The 19,934-nt window shown below is 43.7% G+C and overlaps 2 protein-coding genes across 10 annotated transcripts in view; both read left to right on the top strand.

Annotated features, from left to right (window-relative positions):
• Window positions 1-9,776, top strand: part of LRRFIP1 (LRR binding FLII interacting protein 1) — a 100,410-nt gene extending 90,634 nt beyond the window's left edge. For all 4 annotated transcript variants that reach the window (XM_014257777.2, XM_088059151.1, XM_014257776.2 and 1 more), the window contains 5 exons: window positions 3,767-3,813; window positions 4,589-4,706; window positions 5,138-5,217; window positions 5,832-5,936; window positions 6,954-9,776. In XM_014257777.2, the coding sequence (XP_014113252.1) occupies window positions 3,767-3,813; window positions 4,589-4,706; window positions 5,138-5,217; window positions 5,832-5,936; window positions 6,954-7,064 (461 nt within the window). In that variant the 3' untranslated portion in view covers window positions 7,065-9,776. The remainder of the gene's footprint in view (window positions 1-3,766; window positions 3,814-4,588; window positions 4,707-5,137; window positions 5,218-5,831; window positions 5,937-6,953) is intronic.
• A 1,338-nt stretch (window positions 9,777-11,114) lies between these two features.
• On the top strand, window positions 11,115-19,603 carry RBM44 (RNA binding motif protein 44). 6 transcript variants are annotated; one of them, XM_088059032.1, is made up of 14 exons: window positions 11,115-11,228; window positions 12,284-13,137; window positions 13,258-13,307; window positions 13,848-14,024; window positions 14,388-14,562; window positions 14,658-14,683; window positions 15,165-15,212; window positions 15,553-15,625; window positions 15,924-16,014; window positions 16,365-16,496; window positions 17,148-17,221; window positions 18,071-18,216; window positions 18,337-18,488; window positions 19,495-19,603. In XM_088059032.1, the coding sequence occupies exons 2-13, from the start codon at window positions 12,376-12,378 to the stop codon at window positions 18,455-18,457; spliced, it is 1,875 nt and encodes a 624-aa protein (XP_087915158.1). In that variant the 5' UTR covers window positions 11,115-11,228; window positions 12,284-12,375; the 3' UTR covers window positions 18,458-18,488; window positions 19,495-19,603. The 6 variants fall into 6 exon arrangements, with proteins under 6 accessions (XP_087915158.1, XP_087915154.1, XP_087915159.1 ...); XM_088059028.1 differs by having other exon boundaries at window positions 13,255-13,307; XM_088059029.1 differs by having other exon boundaries at window positions 11,128-11,228; window positions 12,288-13,137; window positions 13,255-13,307.
• The last annotated feature ends 331 nt before the right edge of the window (window positions 19,604-19,934 follow it).

The following is a 19,934-nucleotide window of genomic DNA, read 5'->3' as shown; positions in this document are numbered from 1 at the left end:
CAGCAGTGTTTAAAGATTTGGCTCTGCTGTACTCTCAACAGTAATATGTGGCTTTAATGTTGGAAGTGGGGTTTAACTGTTAAATAGACTTAAACAGATCATTAAATGTTCTTGCTAGGCTTCACCTGTACTGTGGATGGATCTATCAGAGTTAAATTAGGCAACATGTCTAATTTATATCCTGTATTTCTTATGAAAATATATAATCTATATCGTGTATTTCTTAGGAGTTAATTTCTGATTTTAAATAGTTTTTTTCCACTTCAGAAAACACAGCATCTTTAGGAGCATTCCTTTTCAAAGCCAAGTCACAAGAGCAGAAACACCTCCAATCTTACCTGTCCATGTGGCAGCTTTGATCCCACTCCCAGTGTAACTGGGAGCAAGAACATGGAGAGACAGTGCAGAGTAGCTGCTGTGCCAGAAGTCCATCCTGGAATGTTGCAAATCAGTATGTGACCCAAGGATGAAACTTTTGTCTTCCAGAATAACCCCAAATGCTTACTGGGTTTTCTGGTCATCACCTAGTGGCACATAAATGCTGTAGCCCAGGTTTGTGCATATCAGAGCTAGAGACTTACTTGATAAAAAAGGTGAATAAATAGTGAAAAGGTCTTGGTCAATTCTTTACTATAGAGAAGAACAGTCCTGTCCTCCTCAACATCAGGACCGCAAGCTGGTGTCTTCCAAATCCTGTGCTGTCCCTGGCAGTGTCCCTCTTCTGGGAAGAACAGGAAAGCTTTTTCTCATCATCCAAAATAAATGGACAGATCTGGAGAAGGAGTATTGCCCAACCTGCTCTGACAGCTGGATTCTTGCAGGCTGTTCTGAATAGCTGCTTGGGGCTGGGATTTCATGGGATGTTTTTTCCATCCTCCAAGAGCAGTTTAGCCCTTCCATTTACATCAGGGTTAGTTACATCCTGGGCCACATCATGTAAATGATGCAGGTAAAACTAGCTGCTTCCCATCCCATGCTCCTCTCCAAGTGGAAAGAGACATGGAGGATCTGTGGCTGATTTGGGAGTTTTTGGTGCCACCAGAGCAGCCCTGAGTAAGCAATGCCTCGAGTCACCTGCAATGCAATGCAATGAGATCAGTCACTGGACTTAGAAACTGTGGCAGAACTGGTCAGCACCACGCTCACCCCTCTGTGTCCTGCTCCCTCACAGGCCCCATCTCCTCCTCAGTCCTCTGTTAAACTCTGTGCTGTGAAGGCCATGAACTGGTTCAGTGAGTACCCTGGGAATCACCTTTCCAAAGTTACCTGAGGTGAATGTCATACTCTAATTATTCACTGTAGTATCTTTGTATATGGAATAAGGATAATGACTGTTACAGATGAGAATTTTAATTAGCTGCTTCCTGTCCTGATTCAATAGACTGTTCTTTCCTGCTCACCTCTTCTCAAGGTCCTCAGATTTGTTGGAAAAATATCTCCCAAATGCAAAATTAAGGTGACTGCAGAGTAAGTTTGCTGTGTTAGTGTGGGGGTTTAGGATAAGTGAAACCCAAGAGACCCTCATCTCTACAGGCAGAAAACTTTTCTATGTGAATGGAAGTTTTAGCAAACTGATTTTTTCCCTGATCTGGTAAACCCTGCTGTCTGCATGTCCTAGTGGGGTGCAGAGATGTCTGTAATGAGGGCATAGAGAATTTGAGGGTGAGGTCAAACTTGAAGATTCACCCCAAAATGCATCCTTTTGGCAGGAAAAGGGCTTTGAGGAAGGCAGTGTGCTTCCTCACTGGAAGCTGGAAGAGGTGTCCCTTCTTCAGCCAGGTAGATTTCGCCCCACAGCAGTGGTTGTTTTAATGGAAGTCACAACTAACTGACTTTCAGGATCAAAGAGCATTACTCTGCCCCTTTGGAGTCAGGAAGTTTGGCCTTGCCTTTGCAGTGACTTTAAGGTTTCCTGCTGCACCAGTCCTCATTCTCTTTCCAATCCTTGGAACTCCATTTCTCAATCTTTGCTGGCCTGTAAATCACAACACAATCTTTTGAGTCCCGGTATCTCCAACCTGTTTGCTGTTCTTGCTTTCTTCGTTGACCTTTGTTTTTCTTCCTTATCTTTCATCTTTGCAGAATTTCTGCTTTTTCTTTCCTTCCCATATAGATCTTGTGAGATTGTTTTATAATATAAATAAATTGTTTTATTATTTTGAAGGGGTTTCTACTAGAAAATTTTGCTTGTGGGTGGTATTTGCAAAAGAAAAAGTGGGTTTGGATTTTTTTTTGTTTTTTCATATCAGTGCTCAGGTGCAGCAATGTTGGGTGTGTTACAAATGGATGGGAAAAAAAAAAAAAAGAATAGGACTTCAGGAGGTTCAAAATTAGTCCATAGGTCTGCTGAACTGGGATGTCACGCTATGATCTGTGTTTGGGTATTGCATCAGATAAAGGTAAAGGTTTTATTCCATGCTCTGGAATGGGACTATATGGAGGTGTGTATTCCCAGGAGAGGAATGACATACCACATTAATGGACTTTACATGTCTGCTGTACAGAATGACTTCCATTGGGAAACCAGTTTCCACCATGATTTGATTGAATAAAGACTCTTGATTCCCTTTAAGTGCATGTGCTAACAAGAAAAAAGGGAGACCTACAAGACTTTGGCCTGTTCAGAAGTTGTCAACAAAGAAGATATGGTATTTTTAAAGCTCTTCAAAAATATTTAAGTCTGTCTCTGAGTAGAATTTAGCTGGTAAAAGTCAACCAGGCTCTTATGTGTAATTTATCTTGCTTTCCTAAAGTTTACAAAAAGATCTTTTTCTTGAGTGACCTTTGGATTCTAACCATCTAATCAGCAGGCCAGACCTCAGCTGTGGAGTTGTGCTCTGAACAGCCTGGGCTCTGCACTGCTGGCAAGGGAGGCCAGCTGAACAAACCTGCAGTGAGACCCAGTTGAGGTCAACAGATCCTCTCCTAATGAATGTATTTGAATGTGATGTTGCAGTGTACTTCTGCCTGAGGTGTACCTGAACAAACTGAGCTTGTTAATTAATGAGGTCATTTGGGTGGTAAGAAAATGTACTTTCACATTTTTCAGCCCTTAATGGGGAAGGAAAAAAAAATGAAGTTATTTGGATGCTTACTTTGGAGTTCTTTTTTCCAGCTGTCTGATTCTGTAGAGTGCACTTTATTAAGGACGGCTGCACGTACCCATGTGCTGATCTGTAGCACTTCCAAGCCCAAATGTAGCACAACAGTCGGTGCAGATTGTCCATTGACTCTTGGTGTTTGACCTGGAGAATTGACTCTGAAGAGAAAATAGAGTTTTACCAGACTGCTGCATTCAAAACACTAATAATTTGATGGTCAAATGTTTTTCTGGTCATAATATTGGAGCTAAAATGTCACTGCCATGTAAAAGAAGGGAAGAGTTAAAGTGCAGAGAATGTGCTTAGCTGTGATTATAGGTGTTTACAGTATTGTCATTGTGTTGAACTGTCAAGATTTGTGAGATTTTGTGTTGCAGTTGTGCTTGACCCTAGAGTTCTTGCATGCTAACCTAACGTAGAAGATTAGCCTCTTTGCATGCAGCTGGCTGCTGCTACTGCCGGGACAAGCATGTTCTGTGAGAATGCCATAACTGCCCTGGCTGCAGCCCCCTCCCAGCCCCAGCTGGGCCTCCTGTCCTGTGGTACGTGCCCTAACTCCCCCCATCAGTAGTCACTAACCTGGACGGGTCAGTCTCGTGTCTCAGATGCGCTCCCCGATGCGCCGCGTGAGCAGCCAGCACTGAACTCTGCCCTTTCTCTTCCAGACAGGCTGAAAAAGCTCATTGATGAACGGGAGTCCTTGCTAGACCAGGTAAGCACAGGGCAAGTGAAGATCAGTAAAGGATTAAGGAAATGAAAATAGCCCCGACACAAGGTGTGGAACAGCACTGCTGAGGTCTGGCTGCTCTTGATGAGGATTTGCTGCCTTGCTGGCCACTCTGTTCTTCCTCAAAAACCTTCCTCCTGTGTGTTAACTCAGGGTACTTGGATAATACGTGTACCTCTTACTTCTGAATAATAATCCTGCAGATTGGCCAAGCCCAAGGGAAAAACAGGCATGTCTCACAAATCATAGAAGCAAATTTTCTTTCCAAGACTAAGCCCTCCCCTTTGCTGGGTCTGTGGGTAAAGGGGCCGTTTGCAAAGGTTTGTTGGAGTAATTGCAGATGGGTAAAGAACAATTAAAGGAATTCTTGCTGGTACCATGGTATTCCATAGGGGCTATAAAATTCAAAAAAACTTCAGTTGATCTGTTGTCCTGCAGGACACTTTGGCCTTGAGACTCAAACACAGCTTTGGGAGTTTTTAAGAATGTTTTACATTAACGTGCCTGCAGAAGATTTATGGCTTTTCTAAGAAACCAGTCATCTTGCACTCATTGTTTTGGCCCTGAACTTGTACATAAGCACTGACATGCAAGATATCACGAGTCAGTTGCCAAAAGAATTTCTAGAATGTTATTTTGCAACAAAAGGTTTTTTGGAATTTAGGTTTAAAAAATAAGTATTTTTTTTTTTAATAATACTGGAGTGAATTCGAGCCACAATTGCCCTTGGTGATTTTAATAACTATTTTCTCTCCTTCAGATTAAAAAATTAAAGGGACAACTGGAAGAAAAGCAAAGGAATAGCAAGATGGAAAATACACAGTCTGAAGATGAAGTTCTGGAAAACGGGACAGATATGCACATGATTGACCTCCAAAGTGAGCTGTGTTTTGATTTTAGGAGAATTTTGTGCCCTGCATGTGAGTGAGAAAATGTATCAGTTCAATAATAATAAGCACATGGCTCTGAGTAAGAATGAGCCTTCAGTTCCAAGGGAGCTTTGGCCCAGGAGCAGCCATGCACCTCTACAGAGGTGAGGGAATTAGGAGCCTTTGTTTAAGATTGCAGTTGGAAATCTCCGTTATTGCTCCTCAGCAGAGCTGGGGTGAGATCAGATCAGTTCTGCCTTCAGAGTGGTTGGCAGGGGATCAGGCAGGACTGGGAATGGTGCCTCTGCTGGGCATTTAGTGACAGAACCACTCTCCTACTGCCCCATGTAGATCCCTGATGCATGGAAATTTTATGACAGACTTGTTAGAAACTGTTCACACTTGTTCTGACATCTCTGATAAATCTGCAATTCTTTTAGGAGATGCCAACAGACAGATCAGTGATCTCAAATTTAAACTAGCAAAGTCTGAGCAAGAGATAACAGCATTGGAGCAGAATGTAAGTTCTTGGCTTGTTCTGTTTGTTCAGGCATGGTGAGAATACAAAGAGAAAGTGTGTTTTGATAAATGAAATCATGTTTACTGTGATTTTTCCCTTAAAATAAGAAATTTATTTTAAGCGTTGGAGCATGAGGGCTACTATGACATTTATGTATGGGGAAGAAGGAATATATTATTCCTCTGTACTGAAGAAAGAATGGTCAAAGACAAAAGTACCTGATGAATTCTGCTGAAAACTTCCTTATGCCTAGCTGTCAACAGGTTTTAAATGGTTCCCAGCATGTGATGTGATAGAGACAGATTTTGTACACAGCTGTTCCATTTTGATTGTTTGCTCTTGTCCAGGGTACATCAGCAATGCTCTTGCTAAGAGAAATTTACTCAATGGACTGTATTTTTTGTTGCTGGAAGCATATTTAATATGGTTGTGTATAAAAGTTACTGTTGCCAGGTTTCCTTGGTGTTGTTTTTTTTCCCCTGAAAATATGCCTTTATTTTATCCAAGAGGAGCTAGCATCTCTCTGGTTATTCCTGGGGCACTAGTGGAAGAGTAAAGCTTCAGAGCAACTTCTTGGTACAGCTTCTAATTCCCAGCCTTTGCCTTCACCTCAGGTAATACGACTGGAAGGCCAGGTAGCCCGATACAAAACTGCTGCTGAAAACGCCGAGCGAGTGGAAGATGAACTGAAGGCAGAGAAACGCAAACTGCAGAGAGAGGTAACTCCACCTGCAAGCTGTGCCAGGTCAGCCTGCTCCATGTGGGGGAAACCTGCCTCCCTGGGGAGTTTCAGGGGAGGAACCACCCTTCTTGGCACAGCAAGGGATAAGCATTTAATTTCTATATTGCTTTAACTACTCCTTCTAAATGCACAACCAGATTTTCAGCACTCAAACCGGAGTACCGGTCACAGCTGTGAGCTCCCACTGCCTTTTCAGCATTCCTTCCTAAACTGACTTGCTAAAGGGATGTGAGTTGTTCTTTGTGAGCCTGTTTTCCTTGCTCTGCCAATCTGTTCAGGCCTGTTTGGGGTAGTGTGGCTGTCCACAGGCTCTGACCGTGCCTCTGTCTGTTTAGAGCCTGAGTAGCTTTATCAGCTTCTCTCTCACTTCTTCCTAAGGTGCTTCTTTGATTTTTTTTTTTTTTTTTTGGTCAGTATGGCTCCTTGCTTGTTCTAAATACTCCTTTTTCTTTGCTGCCTGTAAATACTGTTCTGTGCAGGCCACCTCGCTCTCCCTGTCCTGATCCCGTGGTGGGTTTTACAGGAAACTGAGGCTCTGAGTCACAGCTGTGGATAGAGTTCTAGGAACCAGGAACATAAAAGCTGAGCAGTGAGACAGGTGTATGTGACCCAGAGCCTCGTGCCTCTGGATTGAGGGAAATTCTGTGATTCTCTGGGAATCTCCTGTTCCACAGGAGTAACCTTCTCTCAGTGCTGACTGCCTCAAGACACATGGTTCTATCAAGCCAAATCCAGACTTGGGAGATCACATTTCTTCTTAACTTGGCCTTCTTTATTCAACATTCTGTAAATACCCTGGGTTCTTGGCAGTGTGCTTAAACACCTGTGTGTGTGGCCTGCAAAGCAGTTCAACTCTGCTGAAGGAATTTTAACTGCTTTGTGTTCCAAGTTGGTATGGTCAGTTACTGTTGGAGACTGCAAACCTTGCTTTGCCTTTGGAAAGGGATAACATGGTGAAAGTTACGGTGTTTTTCTGCTTCCTTCCTTCCTTCAGCTTCGTTCAGCACTGGATAAAACCGAGGAACTGGAGGTCAGCAATGGCCACCTGGTGAAGAGGCTGGAGAAGATGAAGGCCAACCGGAGCGCTCTGCTGTCCCAGCAATAGCCACCCCGTCCCACGGGAAGCACCGCTCCTCGGAACCGGAACGACGCCGCAGCCGCTTCTGCGTCCTGCTGCCCGGGACGCTTCGTGTCATTGCCTTGTGAGACCAGGCCACCCCAACACCTGCTCCGTGCCTCCCAGCCGGCGTCTCCCCGCGCAGATCCAAGCCTCTGCTGCACTACATCCATAGGAGGAGCTGATCCCAGTGGCTGTGCCCGCGGGAGCCCTTCCACGCCGAGCTCTGGGGACATTCGAAGTACAACACACAAGAAGCACATGGAATTCTCCATCCACAGGGCACAGCAGCCATTTATTGCCATTTAAAATGGCACTCAAAGAAAAAACATTTTGACTGGAATTTTGTGTCTTGCTGAAAATTTTAAAACAAACACTGTAAGTTTGGGACTTTTCTCATGACAGTATCTGTAATTTAGTGACTACGGTAGAGTTATTCATAGTAGGTTTTTCATTTACAAATCACTGTGGAACCACAAGCCATTACAAAGCAAAACTCCTTCAGTGGAAACCATGGAAGAAGATGGTCTTGGAAGCAAAAGTGACCTTAAATGACTTTGCCAATAAAACAAATGTGTTTGGAGGGATTTTTGCACCAGTAGAATCGTGAGACTCTTTTATTTCAGGGTAAATAGGCAATAGCTTCATTGAATTTTCAGTTTTTATTTGTATTATTTAATCCCTGCTCTTGAAGTAAATGACTTTTAAAGGATGTAAGGTTGCATTAATAAACCAGCATAAGGCCGTGTTTTCAGAAATGGCGGGGGTTTGCACTTAGATCGCTCTCTTTGGTGCATTTATCAAAGCAAGTGTCATTTGCTTAAACAAAATATGTAATGGGTTTTTTACATCAGAAACTATCTGCTGGTCCATGGCCTACTAGGAAACGATGCCGCTACAAAATACAAGTCTGATTTTTAAAAGAATAACTGATGAGTAAAGAAGCACTTTAGAAAATATTACTGCCTATGGGTTTTCTACAGCTACGGAAGTAGCGAGTTATTTCCTTCTAAGATCACTGCGGAGGTTTTCCACTTCTCACGCAGAACAGCGTGACCAGCTGAGACGCTGCGGGCGATTCTCGCGTCTGTGAAAACGGCACACGACTGGCACTACAGCTCTGGTTTGTCAGAACTCATTCTGAATGTACTACTCAAAGGAGAGCAGCAGCTACCCCAGGAATAAAGCTGCCCGTCCCACCTCAGCCCTAACAGGAAAGCCAGTCCCTCTGGGATCTGCTCACGTGGTGAAGCAGCGTCTCCTGTCCCACGGGAGCGACCGTGACTGCCTCGAGAGGTTCTACCAAGCCAAATCCAGACCCAGGAGATCACATTTCTTCTTAACTTGGTCTTCAGAACCTGCGATCCAGGGCTTTCCCCAGCCTCCTCCTCGCAGGCGGGAGGTTAGAGTAGGAACCGCTGCTATGTTCAACGCAAGGGGATCGCTGGTATCTTCCTCAAGCACCTTCACAAATTAAATAAACCAAAACCACTGTCTGAATGTGTTTCTATGGTTTGGCTAGAAAACAACACCCTCGTCTTCATCTCTTCCCAAGTGCACAGTGAAATTTAGGAATCAAGTACTGAAATTATTATTCCAGGAAAAAGAAGGCTTTTTTTGTGCCCCTGGGGAATTAAGTATGTCCTTGTTGATGAAATGTGGTGAAACATGGGGATGGAAGGAATCTTTTTTAATTAAATTTCCGCTCCAGTTAGGGCTTCGGGTTGTTGTTTTTTGGGTGTTTTTTTAATTGTTTTTGAGAGGAACATTCAGGTGCAGAGCCAGGTTTCTTGTGGAATACCTCAAAATGGCTGTGGATACCAATTTACAATTTTCTGTGCTCGACTTGTGTAATTTCTGGTGTACAAAGCCTCGGGGGCCTAACAAACCAGGGGTTTTCAGAATTCAAACAAAACGTGCTAAATACAACATCTTACCAATGGTAAGGTGTGTGATTGCCACCAGTAATCATTTCATTTGTGGCAGCAGTGAAAGCTGCCTCTCCTGGCAAGGCTCAGGAGAAACAACCCAGCAACCAAGCGTTGGTCCAAAAGGCAAAAAATAACACTTTGTTCATCAAAAAATGTTTATCATTTTGAAGTAGATTTCATCTCTCACCCCATAAGCATTAACTTCATGACGGAAACCAGATGTGTATTTCAACCTGGATATGCTCTTAGTAGAAACCTTTGTGTGTGATAAAGTAGGTGAATGTTGAAGCCACGTTTCCCCCCCTCCCCCTAACTTTCAGTATGACTTAGCGTTAGAATAAGGGAAGAAAAAGAACTGGTTGGTTTACTGCAAACTGTTCTATGTTTTTCTGTGAAGAATGTACAACAACAGGGCTTTGAATGGTGATAATAGCACATGTCCCAGTCCTTTTATTTGAGCCCCAAATGTGAGCACCTTGGTACCCTGAGAGCGGGGCTGAGGTGGTGGCAGCCGGGCGAGGAACAGCTCCTGGGGGAACCAGGCCGGGTTTTCCTAGAACTTCTGTTTCAATTTGCTATCCTCTATATTATTTTTAAATGTTAAAAGATTTTTATCCTTTGCAAATGGAATGTTACCCAAAATGGTTTTGTTTTTGTTTCGGGTTTTTTTTTCCTCCCAGTCGCTCTGTTAGGAGATGTGAGCGTGGAAAAGGAAATTCATTATGAGCAGAACTCGCCAATAAAATGTCACTTGTTTGGGTAGTTTTTATGGAGTGGTCTGTCCGTGCTGATGTTACAAGTTCTCTTGGAAAATACAGACTTTCAGGGTGATACGGGTGTAACAGCTCATTTTCCATTTTGACACGTTGCTGCAGGATCACACAAAACATGAGCGACACCAGATGGAAAATGTACAAATTCAGGGGCTTGTGTGACTGAGGGCACTGGTGTGAGACATACCTCCAAATACCAACATTTTTAGTGGCAGGGTGCACAAACACCTCCAAATTTTGACATTTTAATGGCCAAGTGCACTTGGGGAGGGGGAGGACAGGGACAGACCCCCATGAGGAGAAATTTAAATGGTGTTGCTAATTGGATTCATTCTCCACTTTAAATTTATGGTGAACATAGAGGTAATCCATTGTAGCTTTCCGTGGAAGAATCCTTCACATCACAAAGACTCCTTCACAACAGGAGGCAGTTTGGTTCATCAAAAATATGTTATTATAGTATTAAATGTTCTCTTGCCCTGATGTGTTGCCAGAGCAGTCACTTACATGAGAGACTAAGCAGGAGGGTAGTGCTTGTCTTGGCTTTAGATGCTCTAAACCATTGCATGTCTCTGAAGGTTTATTTTAGGCAACTGAGTGATGTTTGACACACTTCATTACGACCTTTACACGTAAGTGTTTAAAGAAAGAAGCAAAGCCCCTTGCACAAGTAACATGTACCTGTGTGGCAGGTAGGTTTGTCTCCACTCCTGTAAACGCACTCCTTCAGGCTAACAACTTTCAGGTAGGTTTTAAAGTGTGCCAGAGGAGGTTAGAGCTGAATAGTAGAAAAAGTTCTTCCCCCAAAGGGTGGCTGGGCACTGAACAGGCTCCCCAGCGAAAGGTCAGGGCCCCAAAGCAGAGTTCAGGGAGCTGCCAGAGTTTGGACAATGCTCTCAGGCACAGAGTGGGATTACTGGGGTGTCCTGAGCAGGTCCGGGGGTTGGACTCCGTGATCCTCCCTTGCAGCACAGGATATTCTGTGATTCTGTAGCAGCCGGACGAGGGCTGCTGCGCTCCCTCCCCGCCGGCTGCGCTCTGGTCCGTCCGTGCTTGGCGGCGGGAGAGCCGTGAGGGGAGGGAACGGTCCGTGAGGGCAGAGAAGGGACCGGGAGGGAAGAGCCGTGAGGGGACACGGGGGTACTGCTTCTGGGGGGATATGGCAGATCCGCCTTTGAGGGGATACAGCGGTACCGATTCTGTGGGGATATGGCGGCTCCGCCTCTGAGGGCGGGGGGAGGAGCTGCACGCGGCGAGAGCGGGCTCCGCGCTGGCCAATCAGGCGTCGGGGCGCTGCGCGCCGCAGCCAATGAGCGCGGGGCGCGGCTGCGGGCGTTGGGCGCGGCTGTGGCGGGGCCGTGAGGCGCGGGGCCGGCGGGAGCGGGAGCGGGGCGCTCGGTGCTCGGTGCGGGCGGCGGGACCGCGCCTCAGCCTGCCCTGGAGCTGCGGTGAGACGCCCTTCTCTCCCCCGGGGCTTCCCCCTGGGCGAACGGGAGCACCGGGCTGCCCTCTGGGCTCCCCCGGCCTCAGCCAGCGCTGAGACGGCGTGCGCTGTGGTTCAGCGTTTGTGTCGGGATAGGTTATGGTACCTTAATCAGGGGCGTGGAGGTGTTTTGGTTCTTGTTCTCAAGGGGAAAGTGAGGGGGGAAAGTCGCTTCTCTGTGCTAATAATGTTGTGATTTCTATAAAGGCATCTGGGATGCGCTTTGGCAGCGTTTGGCTTTTCAATTCCACGGAGTTGCTTATAGCTTCAGTTAGGGGGTGAAGGTAAAGTTAGTGTAGTAGAAAAGGACAGCGTTTTTGAGGCAAAAATAGCTGTAGAAGTGTATTATTAAACCATGTAAGTGTTAAAGACCAGGTTGGATAGGGCTTGGAGCAACCTGGGATAGTGGAAGGCTTGAAAATTTGAACATTTGAATATTAATCCTTAGCGCCCCCCACGCCCCCTGGGGAAGGGTTGTCAGAGACAGTGACTAAAATTGGGATATGTCATTTGAGTAGTTTGGAAAGCAGAAGTAATTGAGAAATATGGCTTATGTTTTTATGTATTCCTTTCTTTGTTAGAAGCTTCTGAGGGAAGGCAGAGAAGAATTGGCAATATCCTAAGAAACAAGCTTCACAAAGAGCATCTTCCATCCCTACATGCTTTCTCTCTGCTTTTTGTTGGTGTTTGTTACACAACTGGGTTATATGCTTTAATTTCCCCCTTGTCCAACACCCAGGGGGTTTTTAGTTTTTGGGAGGCACAGAGCTCCAAGTTCACCTCTTCTTTAATATAAGTAACCTTTAATTGAACACTTAGTGTACTGTAGGATGCAGACATCTCACTGTATATCGACAGGGATTCCACCAATTCAGAAATGAGCTCTTTAGGAACATGCTGTAGAATTCCTACCTGCTCTCATAGCACGCAGTAGGTGAAAATAGGATAGTTAATTTAATGCATTCTTTTGTCCTTTTGTATGCCATGGAGCATCTTGAACTTCTCTTAATTTTTATTAAGGTAGGAAGAGCGAAACCAGTGACGGAGAGGTTGCAGTGGCAGTGGGTTGTGTGGATTCCTTCTGAGGAGGAGGAGGAGAGTGTGTCAGTGCCATGGAAGTGGAAAAGAGCAGCAAGAGGAGTTGCTTCACTCAGACCTCCTGTTTGGGTGAAGATTTAGGTGAAGACTCGCAGCTGGAGTATCTCAGTGCTTATGAGGAGTGTGAGGAGGATAAGAACAACTCGAGTGAGTTTTCTGAGCAGGGGGAGGTTGAAGAAATGAAGAAGATGCCACTGATTGGTGACAAGGTGCCACCCCAAATCAGGGCAGGGGATGAAGAGTCTGGAAAGAGCGAAAGACCCACCCACAGCGTGGCAGTGGAGCCAGACATTCCTTTCCTGCCACCCAGGGAAAAGGCCCGACTCTGCAAAGGTGCAGAGCCCTCCGATTTCAGCAGCTGTGAAAAACCTGCGGTGTGCACACATGGTGCCAGCAGCGCTGACAGCCCTGCAGAGCATGCTGAAACCCAGCTCCCAGTCCCTGAAATCCCCCCTAGCAAGAATCCTGTTGCTGGTATGGAAGCTGCAGATAAATCCTCTGGTGGGAGCCCCGGTGCTGTGGAGTCAGAGCAGGGGGAAGCCCTGAGGAGTGTTCCCGGTGTGTCTGCAGCTGTGCAGGCTGTGGATGCTGGCTCTGATTCTGGCTTCCCAACGTGCAGAGGCAGCAGTGCCCAGGTCTGTCTCTGCTCCAGGGCAGTGAACACAGAAGTAACCATGATGAACAAAACTCGACCTGTGGGGTGGCTGGGTCAAACCTCCGTGGATGCTGCTTCCAACACAGAGTGGTCCTTCAGAGCTTGGAGCTCACACATGCAGGTAATTGACACAAAACAAGAAGGGCCATCAAACCAGATTGATAGAACTTCTTTTAACTGTAATTTGTCTGCAAGGATGTTAATCTGTAACTTTAGACTTTTTTTTTCCTTTGAAAAGCAGGAATCAAAAGATCATCTGTGTATCTGTGACTGGAAGACAGGCACCAACAGGTGGGTCAGGAGTTGTTCTTGGTTTTGGAGTTTGAGATTCTGATTAAGAGGTTTTTTCATTATTGAGAGGTTGTCTCTGGCTTGGCAAAACTGATGGTATTAAAAGCTTGCTGGGCAGCAGTTTCTGCTGCAGGGGCCTGGACAGTGAGAAGAGTGAGCTGAAGACTTCCTGAAGCTGAACAAAGACCAAAGCAGCCTTGTTCTGTGGCTGCAGAACTCCAGAAATCCTTTCCAACCTAAATTATTCTATGGCTGTGGAAACAAAATAAGTGTGTTTGCAGATCCACAGTGTGGCTCAGTTTGTTCTTAAGACTTCACTTTTCGGGTAAAAGTTGTGATGGTGCTTGTGCAGGTCCCACCTCTCTGGTAAAACTGACTGTAGTGCTACAATCATTAGTGTGGGCTAAATGGGATTGTCCTTAAATCGTACCAGAAATAGCTTCTGGCAAGCTCCTTGCTTCAAAATAAAACACTATGAACATAAACAAAATCTTGAAGCCCTGCAATAAATACTCTGTTATTGTTGTTACTATTTTAAAGGCCAGAACATCCCAACAAGCAAACTGGGAAGAATTCTACATCAGGCTGCTGTCAGAACGTCCTGCAGAGAGCAGCTGAAGCAGAGCTGCAGCTCCTGGCCATCCATTACAAGATGTGCTTCCAGCACTGCTTGAAGGTTTATGAGCTGGCTTCAGAGGAAATCACTTATTTTGGGAGGCACGTGCTTTAACGTCCTTTAAAATAAAATGGATAACTGGGTTATCAGGGAAAAACTGCTAAATGGTACTGGTAGATTCTATCCAGAGCTTCTAGGAATGTTCATAATTAGTGGTGTTGGCCAGAGGACCCCCAAGTCTTATTTCCAGCTTTACTATTTTTCTGTAGCATTCACAGTCCCAGAATCCTGGGGTTTTTTTCCAGGAATAAAACCCAAGTGATGCACAGTACAGTTGTTACTTCATGTTCTGGTATAATGTAGAGGAATCTTTAAAGCCTGTAAAATCTCTGGGCATCTCCAGAAGCTGTAAAGTCAGTGAAATGCCTTAAGCTGATGTTGCTTTTTTACCTATATTTTAATAGATGTGAGGAAAAGTCCAAGTTATATTCGTCTCTCCTGTTGGTGTTGGATGAGCTGGACAATAATTACAGCAATATGAGAATGGAATTAAACATGGGCATACCTTTAAATGAACTTCCACCACTGTCAGTTGAGCTGAAGTTTTCCCCAATCTCTTCCTTTTACGTCCCCTCCAAGGTAATTTCTTAAATGTTTTCTGTTTTTAATATAAATTGTTTTATAATTAAGATAACTATAGATAAATATTTCTCTTTTTTTTTTTTTTTTGACAGTTTCTCAGGAAAAGTGTTTACTCTGAGTAAGTAGTTTTCATTTGTTGTTGTACTTACTAAATTAAATGAGGAATGAGATTAAAGGATGTTAAACCTATGATTTCTTTATTTCAGGATGTATCTTGTTGTATCAGGCTGTTCAGTTGAAAGATCAGAGTTGCCCTGGGGGTACAACAATTTTATTTTAAGGGCATTTTTCCTCTGTGGTGTTCTAGCAGGCAAAGCAGGGAGTGTCTTTACCATCTTTATAGTAAAGGTTTTCAATTTACAGGTCATTTTCCTGGTGCCCTGCTTTCACTACTAAAAATCTTTGTCTCCAGTTATAATGGCATCTGTCTTAAAAACCAAGCAACAGAAAATCCCACACCACAAAAGCCCTAAATGAGTTTGCTGCCAGCAGAGATAATATTAAGCATATAGATAATATTAAGAGATAATAGGAAGCTGTTTTTGCTAAGATTATCATTCAGATATGAAGAATGATAGAAAAATAACTTTGTATTTCAGGCAGGTACATGACAGAACGTTTTCAGGAACCACATCCAGTGATTTTCTGTAAGTGCAGGTGAAAACAAATTTGGCAGTAAGTTTTTAGTAAATTGGGTGAACTGCTAAGAGACTGTTTGAAATTCCCTGTTAAGTATGAGTGAAGTTAATCAAGAAAAAGTAAAGGCAATTATTTTGTTTTGTAAATAATTAGCAAAAGTTGCACAGGTTTTTCAGATTGTAAGGAATACATCTGAACATCACACAGAAAATTATTCAGATATAATTTAAAAAGCCAAGATTCATGAAGTGTGTTTATTTTACTCTGAGCTTCTGGAAATATTTAAGTTACTGTAGAACTTGAAATTCTTGTCCCATATTTTGTATGAAATTCTTGGATGTGTTTTAGTGATCTTTCAGGTGAAGGGAAAGCTGACTCCGAAGACCCAAAATCTCAAGAAAAGGGGATTTCTGTCAATATGGTAGGGAATTCTTTACTGCTGGGTTTTGGAGATGGTAAGGTTGAGAAGGATTTTCTCCTTTTAGGTGCCTGGGAATGTGATCAGAGTCTTCTCTGCCCGAGACCCTCTGCCACTAATTGCAAATGCAGCTCATATGTTCACAGTTTTAATTGCCCTTTCAAAATAAAATAACTTGGGGATTCTTGAGGATGATCAGCAGATTAACTTTTTTAAATTCACCTGTTTCATGGGCAGATATTACAAAAAATATTTTATAATCAGGTGGGAGTGCTGTGATATAACTGAAACGTGTTTGTAGGACAAGTTACAGACTGATGGTGATCAGCCAGGTGACTCTGCCTGCCCTGAGACATGGGAAGAACAACCTAAAGATCAGGCTCTGGAACGTGGTGAGTGATCTGCTCCTTTAGAATCCTTTATTTGTGAGCTGAGTTTTCAGGGGAGGAAAGAAACCCTGTGGAAAACAGATATACATGGTAACACAGCTGCCCTTTCTGTGTTGGAATGTTTATGTATCAGCTATCCAAACTTACTGATAAGTAATAATAGCTCTATATTATTACTTAAAAAAAAAAATCTACTTAAATTAGAATTCCAAACTAGTAATATCACTTCTTTGAAATGTAGTACCAAGAAATTTAAGTAGCTGAAGTCCTCTTCAGCACAGAAATTTGATACTCATTTATTTAGCATACCGTGGTTTGAATTTTAACACTTGAATTTTATCCTAACTGCCAAGGCTGTGTGAAAAATGAGGAAGGGAGTGAGTATTGGTTTGATGCTAAGGAAGACTTGTCAGTGGCAGATATTTCAGTAATGTGCAGAGAAATGAAAAAGCAACAAGGAAAACAAGACTCGATTGACTCAAGAGGTAAAGTCATGTGCTTTAAGCTGATAAACCAAATAATGGTGTTTATTATTGGAGTGCTCTGTTCCTTCTCCAGGCATAACTAAATGTGGAAAAAATGCCAGCTGGGTTTTCAGATTTATTTTGTCATTCACTAGCAGTGAATCCTTGTAGTCAGCTGTTTGCATCCATCCATGTTTTTCCTTGAAAACTTCACCTGCAGTGCTTGAACTCAAATTAGTAAATGCCCAGCCAATCACATAGATGGAAATCTTTCATTTTTTACTTCTTCTTATTTTTGTGCTGCATTCCCATGCTGGACTCTTGAGAGTGAGTTGCAAATGGTTTTTGTGTTTGGAGACTTGGGTCACAGTGATGGGTGTGGTGAGAAGACAGAGAGCTTGAGGGTTATTTGTACCAGCCTTCAGCACTGGTAGTGTTTCTTCAGAGCTGTGCTTCCTCTGCCTCTTAAAACCTCAGGAAGCACTCAGGGAAAAGATGTTCCACAAACTGAACTCTGCTGTGCTTCTCAGGACACTCCTTTTCTGTTAGAGGATTCGCTGCTTTCTCTTTGTTTCTTCTAAGGTTTTCTCTCTAGGCTGTCCAAAGTCTACAAGAGAAGATGTCAGCTCAAGAACTGCTCGTAACTCTTTGCTTTCTTACATTTATTATTAGAAATGAAGACAGTGGGGAGTGGGAATGAGCATTCTTCTGTTCATGTTGGTGGCCTAAAACCCTCAGTGCCTGAGGTAGGTCTGTTCTTAGTTTTTAGAAGGAATTTCTTGCCTCTTTAAGGCTTCTTTCATATTCCACATTTACAACCATGTGCCCTGATCTGAAATCACCCACTTGAGAGCTGGCACATTCTTTGCTTGGAGATAACCAAAAGGTAATTAATTATTACTGACACTCCTTTCTGTGGCAGACTAAGAGCCTTAAATCTTCTTGTCTCATAACATTTAATAGATAGAAAGTTACATTAGGATAGGAAAATATGTTGCATATTGGTAATAAATTTCTGGCATGTGGCAGAAGAATGAAAGCACCATTCTTTTGCCCCTGCATCAAACTATGAAACTCCAGCTGTTTTTCCTTAATCCTAGGACAGTTTGGAATTTACCCATTTGCACTAGATTTTTCCATCTTGTAACACCTATTTTTTTTAATGTAAATGTCATGTGGCTTTATACAGGAAAGATTTTGGGGGTAATGGATGGGAAAGAAACTCTTGGACTTCCTGGCATAAATCTAAGAGTCCTTTATTTACAAACAAGGTGTTTTGTATTGGCTCAGCTTGGTTCTTGGAGACTAAAGGGCAAATCAGTAATTGCTGGTGTTCCTCCTAAACCACACAGATTTGCTGTCTCTGAGGATTTCCCTTTAAACATGCTGGTAACTGGATCAAATTTAAAGTATAGAATAAGAGGATTATTAGTAATAATTAGTATAAAGGAATAAGATGAGCTTTAAGGTGCCTTCCAACCCAAACCATTCTGTGGGTCAAGGATTTTATATTTATTAGTAGGAAAGAGGTGTTGTATTACCTGTACAATGCTTAACCCATGCATTTTTTTTCCTTTATTTTGATGCAATTCTAGGAGCCTGGGGAAAATTCCCTGCAGAAAACATCCACTTGTCCCTCTGTCAACCCATCTGGTATCTTTGTTTCTCCTTATGCACTGAACTTGAGCAGCTTTACCAAGTTAATAAAGAGACTTCAAGAAAGGCATCCAGAGTTTAGCAGGTGAGATATTTGCATTTCTTTTATGCCCTGATTTGTAATGGAGCCAACATCCACGGTAACCGATTGCTAAATGTGTGGCACAAAATGTGGTGTCAACACTTATTTCTTTAATTGGCACAGAGCTGAAATTGTGGAAGCTGTGCAGGAGGTGAGGAAAATCAACAAAGGTGTCCTGAGTGGCTTGGCCATTAGTTCTATCGAGGAAAAGACCTCTGCCATTCTGAGGAGATCGATGCGCTGAGGAGATCCCGGCAGGAGCAGCAGTGGAAAAGGTGAATATTCCAGCCTGTAGGGGAATAAACCTTCTGTGAGTTTGTGTAGCTCTACAGCTTGACTGGATTCACTCAGCCTAAAGCCCTGCAGGAGGTCATCCACTGGAGCAGTGGTTTGTGAGGTGTAAAGCAGGTTGCATTGTATGAATCTTGGTGGTTAATTACTGAAGGTGGTTAATTGCTTTGCCGCTGAGCTTTGTGGAGGGCGCTGTCACATCTGCTCGGTACAAAGCTGACACCTAATGGCCAGACCTTGTGTGGCCTCTGATAAAGAAATCCCAGCACTGGCTCAGTTCTGGATCACTGATGATTTCTGTCTGGAGTCTGTGGGCCAGCTCAGGGCTGGAAACCTGACAGAATCAGATTGTGGCTTGTAGTTTTCTCACCCTGATCCCTTTGCACTGTGGTGTGGCACTGCAGGAAGCTGCAGCAGGCTGAGCATGCTGAAACCACAGTCTGGAACTCCAGGGATGTGTCTATCCATCCTTGCTTTAGTCTCCTAAAAGAGCTTGGTGCTCTGCTTGCTTTGGGTACCTCCTAGCAGTGCCACTCCCAGGTTTCCTGCAGAAAGGAAATCTTATTAATCTCCTGTCTGACTCTCACAGGACTGCAGATAGGAACAGAAACTCATCCCCAAAAAATTAAAATCTTATGCTTGGAAGCATTTTCAGTCAGTAAGGTTTTAACAGCCTCAAAACGTGTTGTGCTTTCCTTGAGGAGTGATTATTTGGTTTTCCAGTGGTGCGTGGGCTCTGCAGACCTAATTGTTCCTATTACAGTATCTTTTCCTGTTGTTTTGTGTGGGAGATGATGACTTAGAATAATTTTTATTTTCATCACGAGGGAGGTGTGAAATGGCTAAGTCATTAGTAAATAATGGGGAGAAAAAGAATCTCCATCTTCCATAGAAAAGGAACATTTAATAATAATAATACATTTAAGAGAAGGTGATTCTGCTCAAAGCCCACCTGTACTAACTCAGTCTCTTTGTTGTACTTTGTTCTAGATCTGCTGCAATTGCTGCTGGAAAGAGCAGCCTTGTTTGCTGTCTATAATAAAGGTTAAAATTTGTTCTTCAAAAACGCTGGGCCAATGCTGTGCTGTTTGCAGACCCCTTCTGCTCCCTCTGCCCGTGGCTTTGTGCTGTGCCCTTGGTCCCGGTGCTGCAGGTGAGGCCTCAGCTTTGGTGTCCTGCTGTGTGGAGATGGGAGCAGCTCCAGGCTTTGCTCTGGCACGTCAGTGCCAGCAGCTGTTGCTGCTTCTGCCCCCCGGCCTTGGCTCTGTAATGAGGCAGGTGATAATAGTTCAGGAAGAACTGGCTCTCTGGCCTGCAAGCTGTTCTGTTCCTCTTGGGAAAGAAGCGTGCACGATGAGAAAGACTCGAGTTAGCTCACTCTAATGTTCCTTCACGTTCTCTTTTTTACTGATGTCCCCTTGGAAGGGAGA

This window comes from Pseudopodoces humilis, chromosome 8, assembly GCF_049639895.1.
Source record: "Pseudopodoces humilis isolate 2021_Gansu_Grassland_sample_001 chromosome 8, ASM4963989v1, whole genome shotgun sequence".
Classification (NCBI taxonomy): Eukaryota; Metazoa; Chordata; class Aves; order Passeriformes; family Paridae; genus Pseudopodoces; species Pseudopodoces humilis.
Note: the sequence above shows the minus strand (reverse complement) of the source record. Positions and strands in the feature narration are given on the sequence as shown.

Excerpts from the sequence above, each read along its gene's own strand:
- RBM44 (XM_088059028.1), top strand. The coding sequence starts at position 12,376 with ATGGAAGTGGAAAAGAGCAGCAAGAGGAGTTGCTTCACTCAGACCTCC. Across the intron at positions 13,308-13,847 it reads TGGAAGACAGGCACCAACAG|GCCAGAACATCCCAACAAGC; the intron begins GTGGGTCAGGAG and ends ACTATTTTAAAG. Across the intron at positions 14,563-14,657 it reads CCTTTTACGTCCCCTCCAAG|TTTCTCAGGAAAAGTGTTTA; the intron begins GTAATTTCTTAA and ends TTTTTTTGACAG.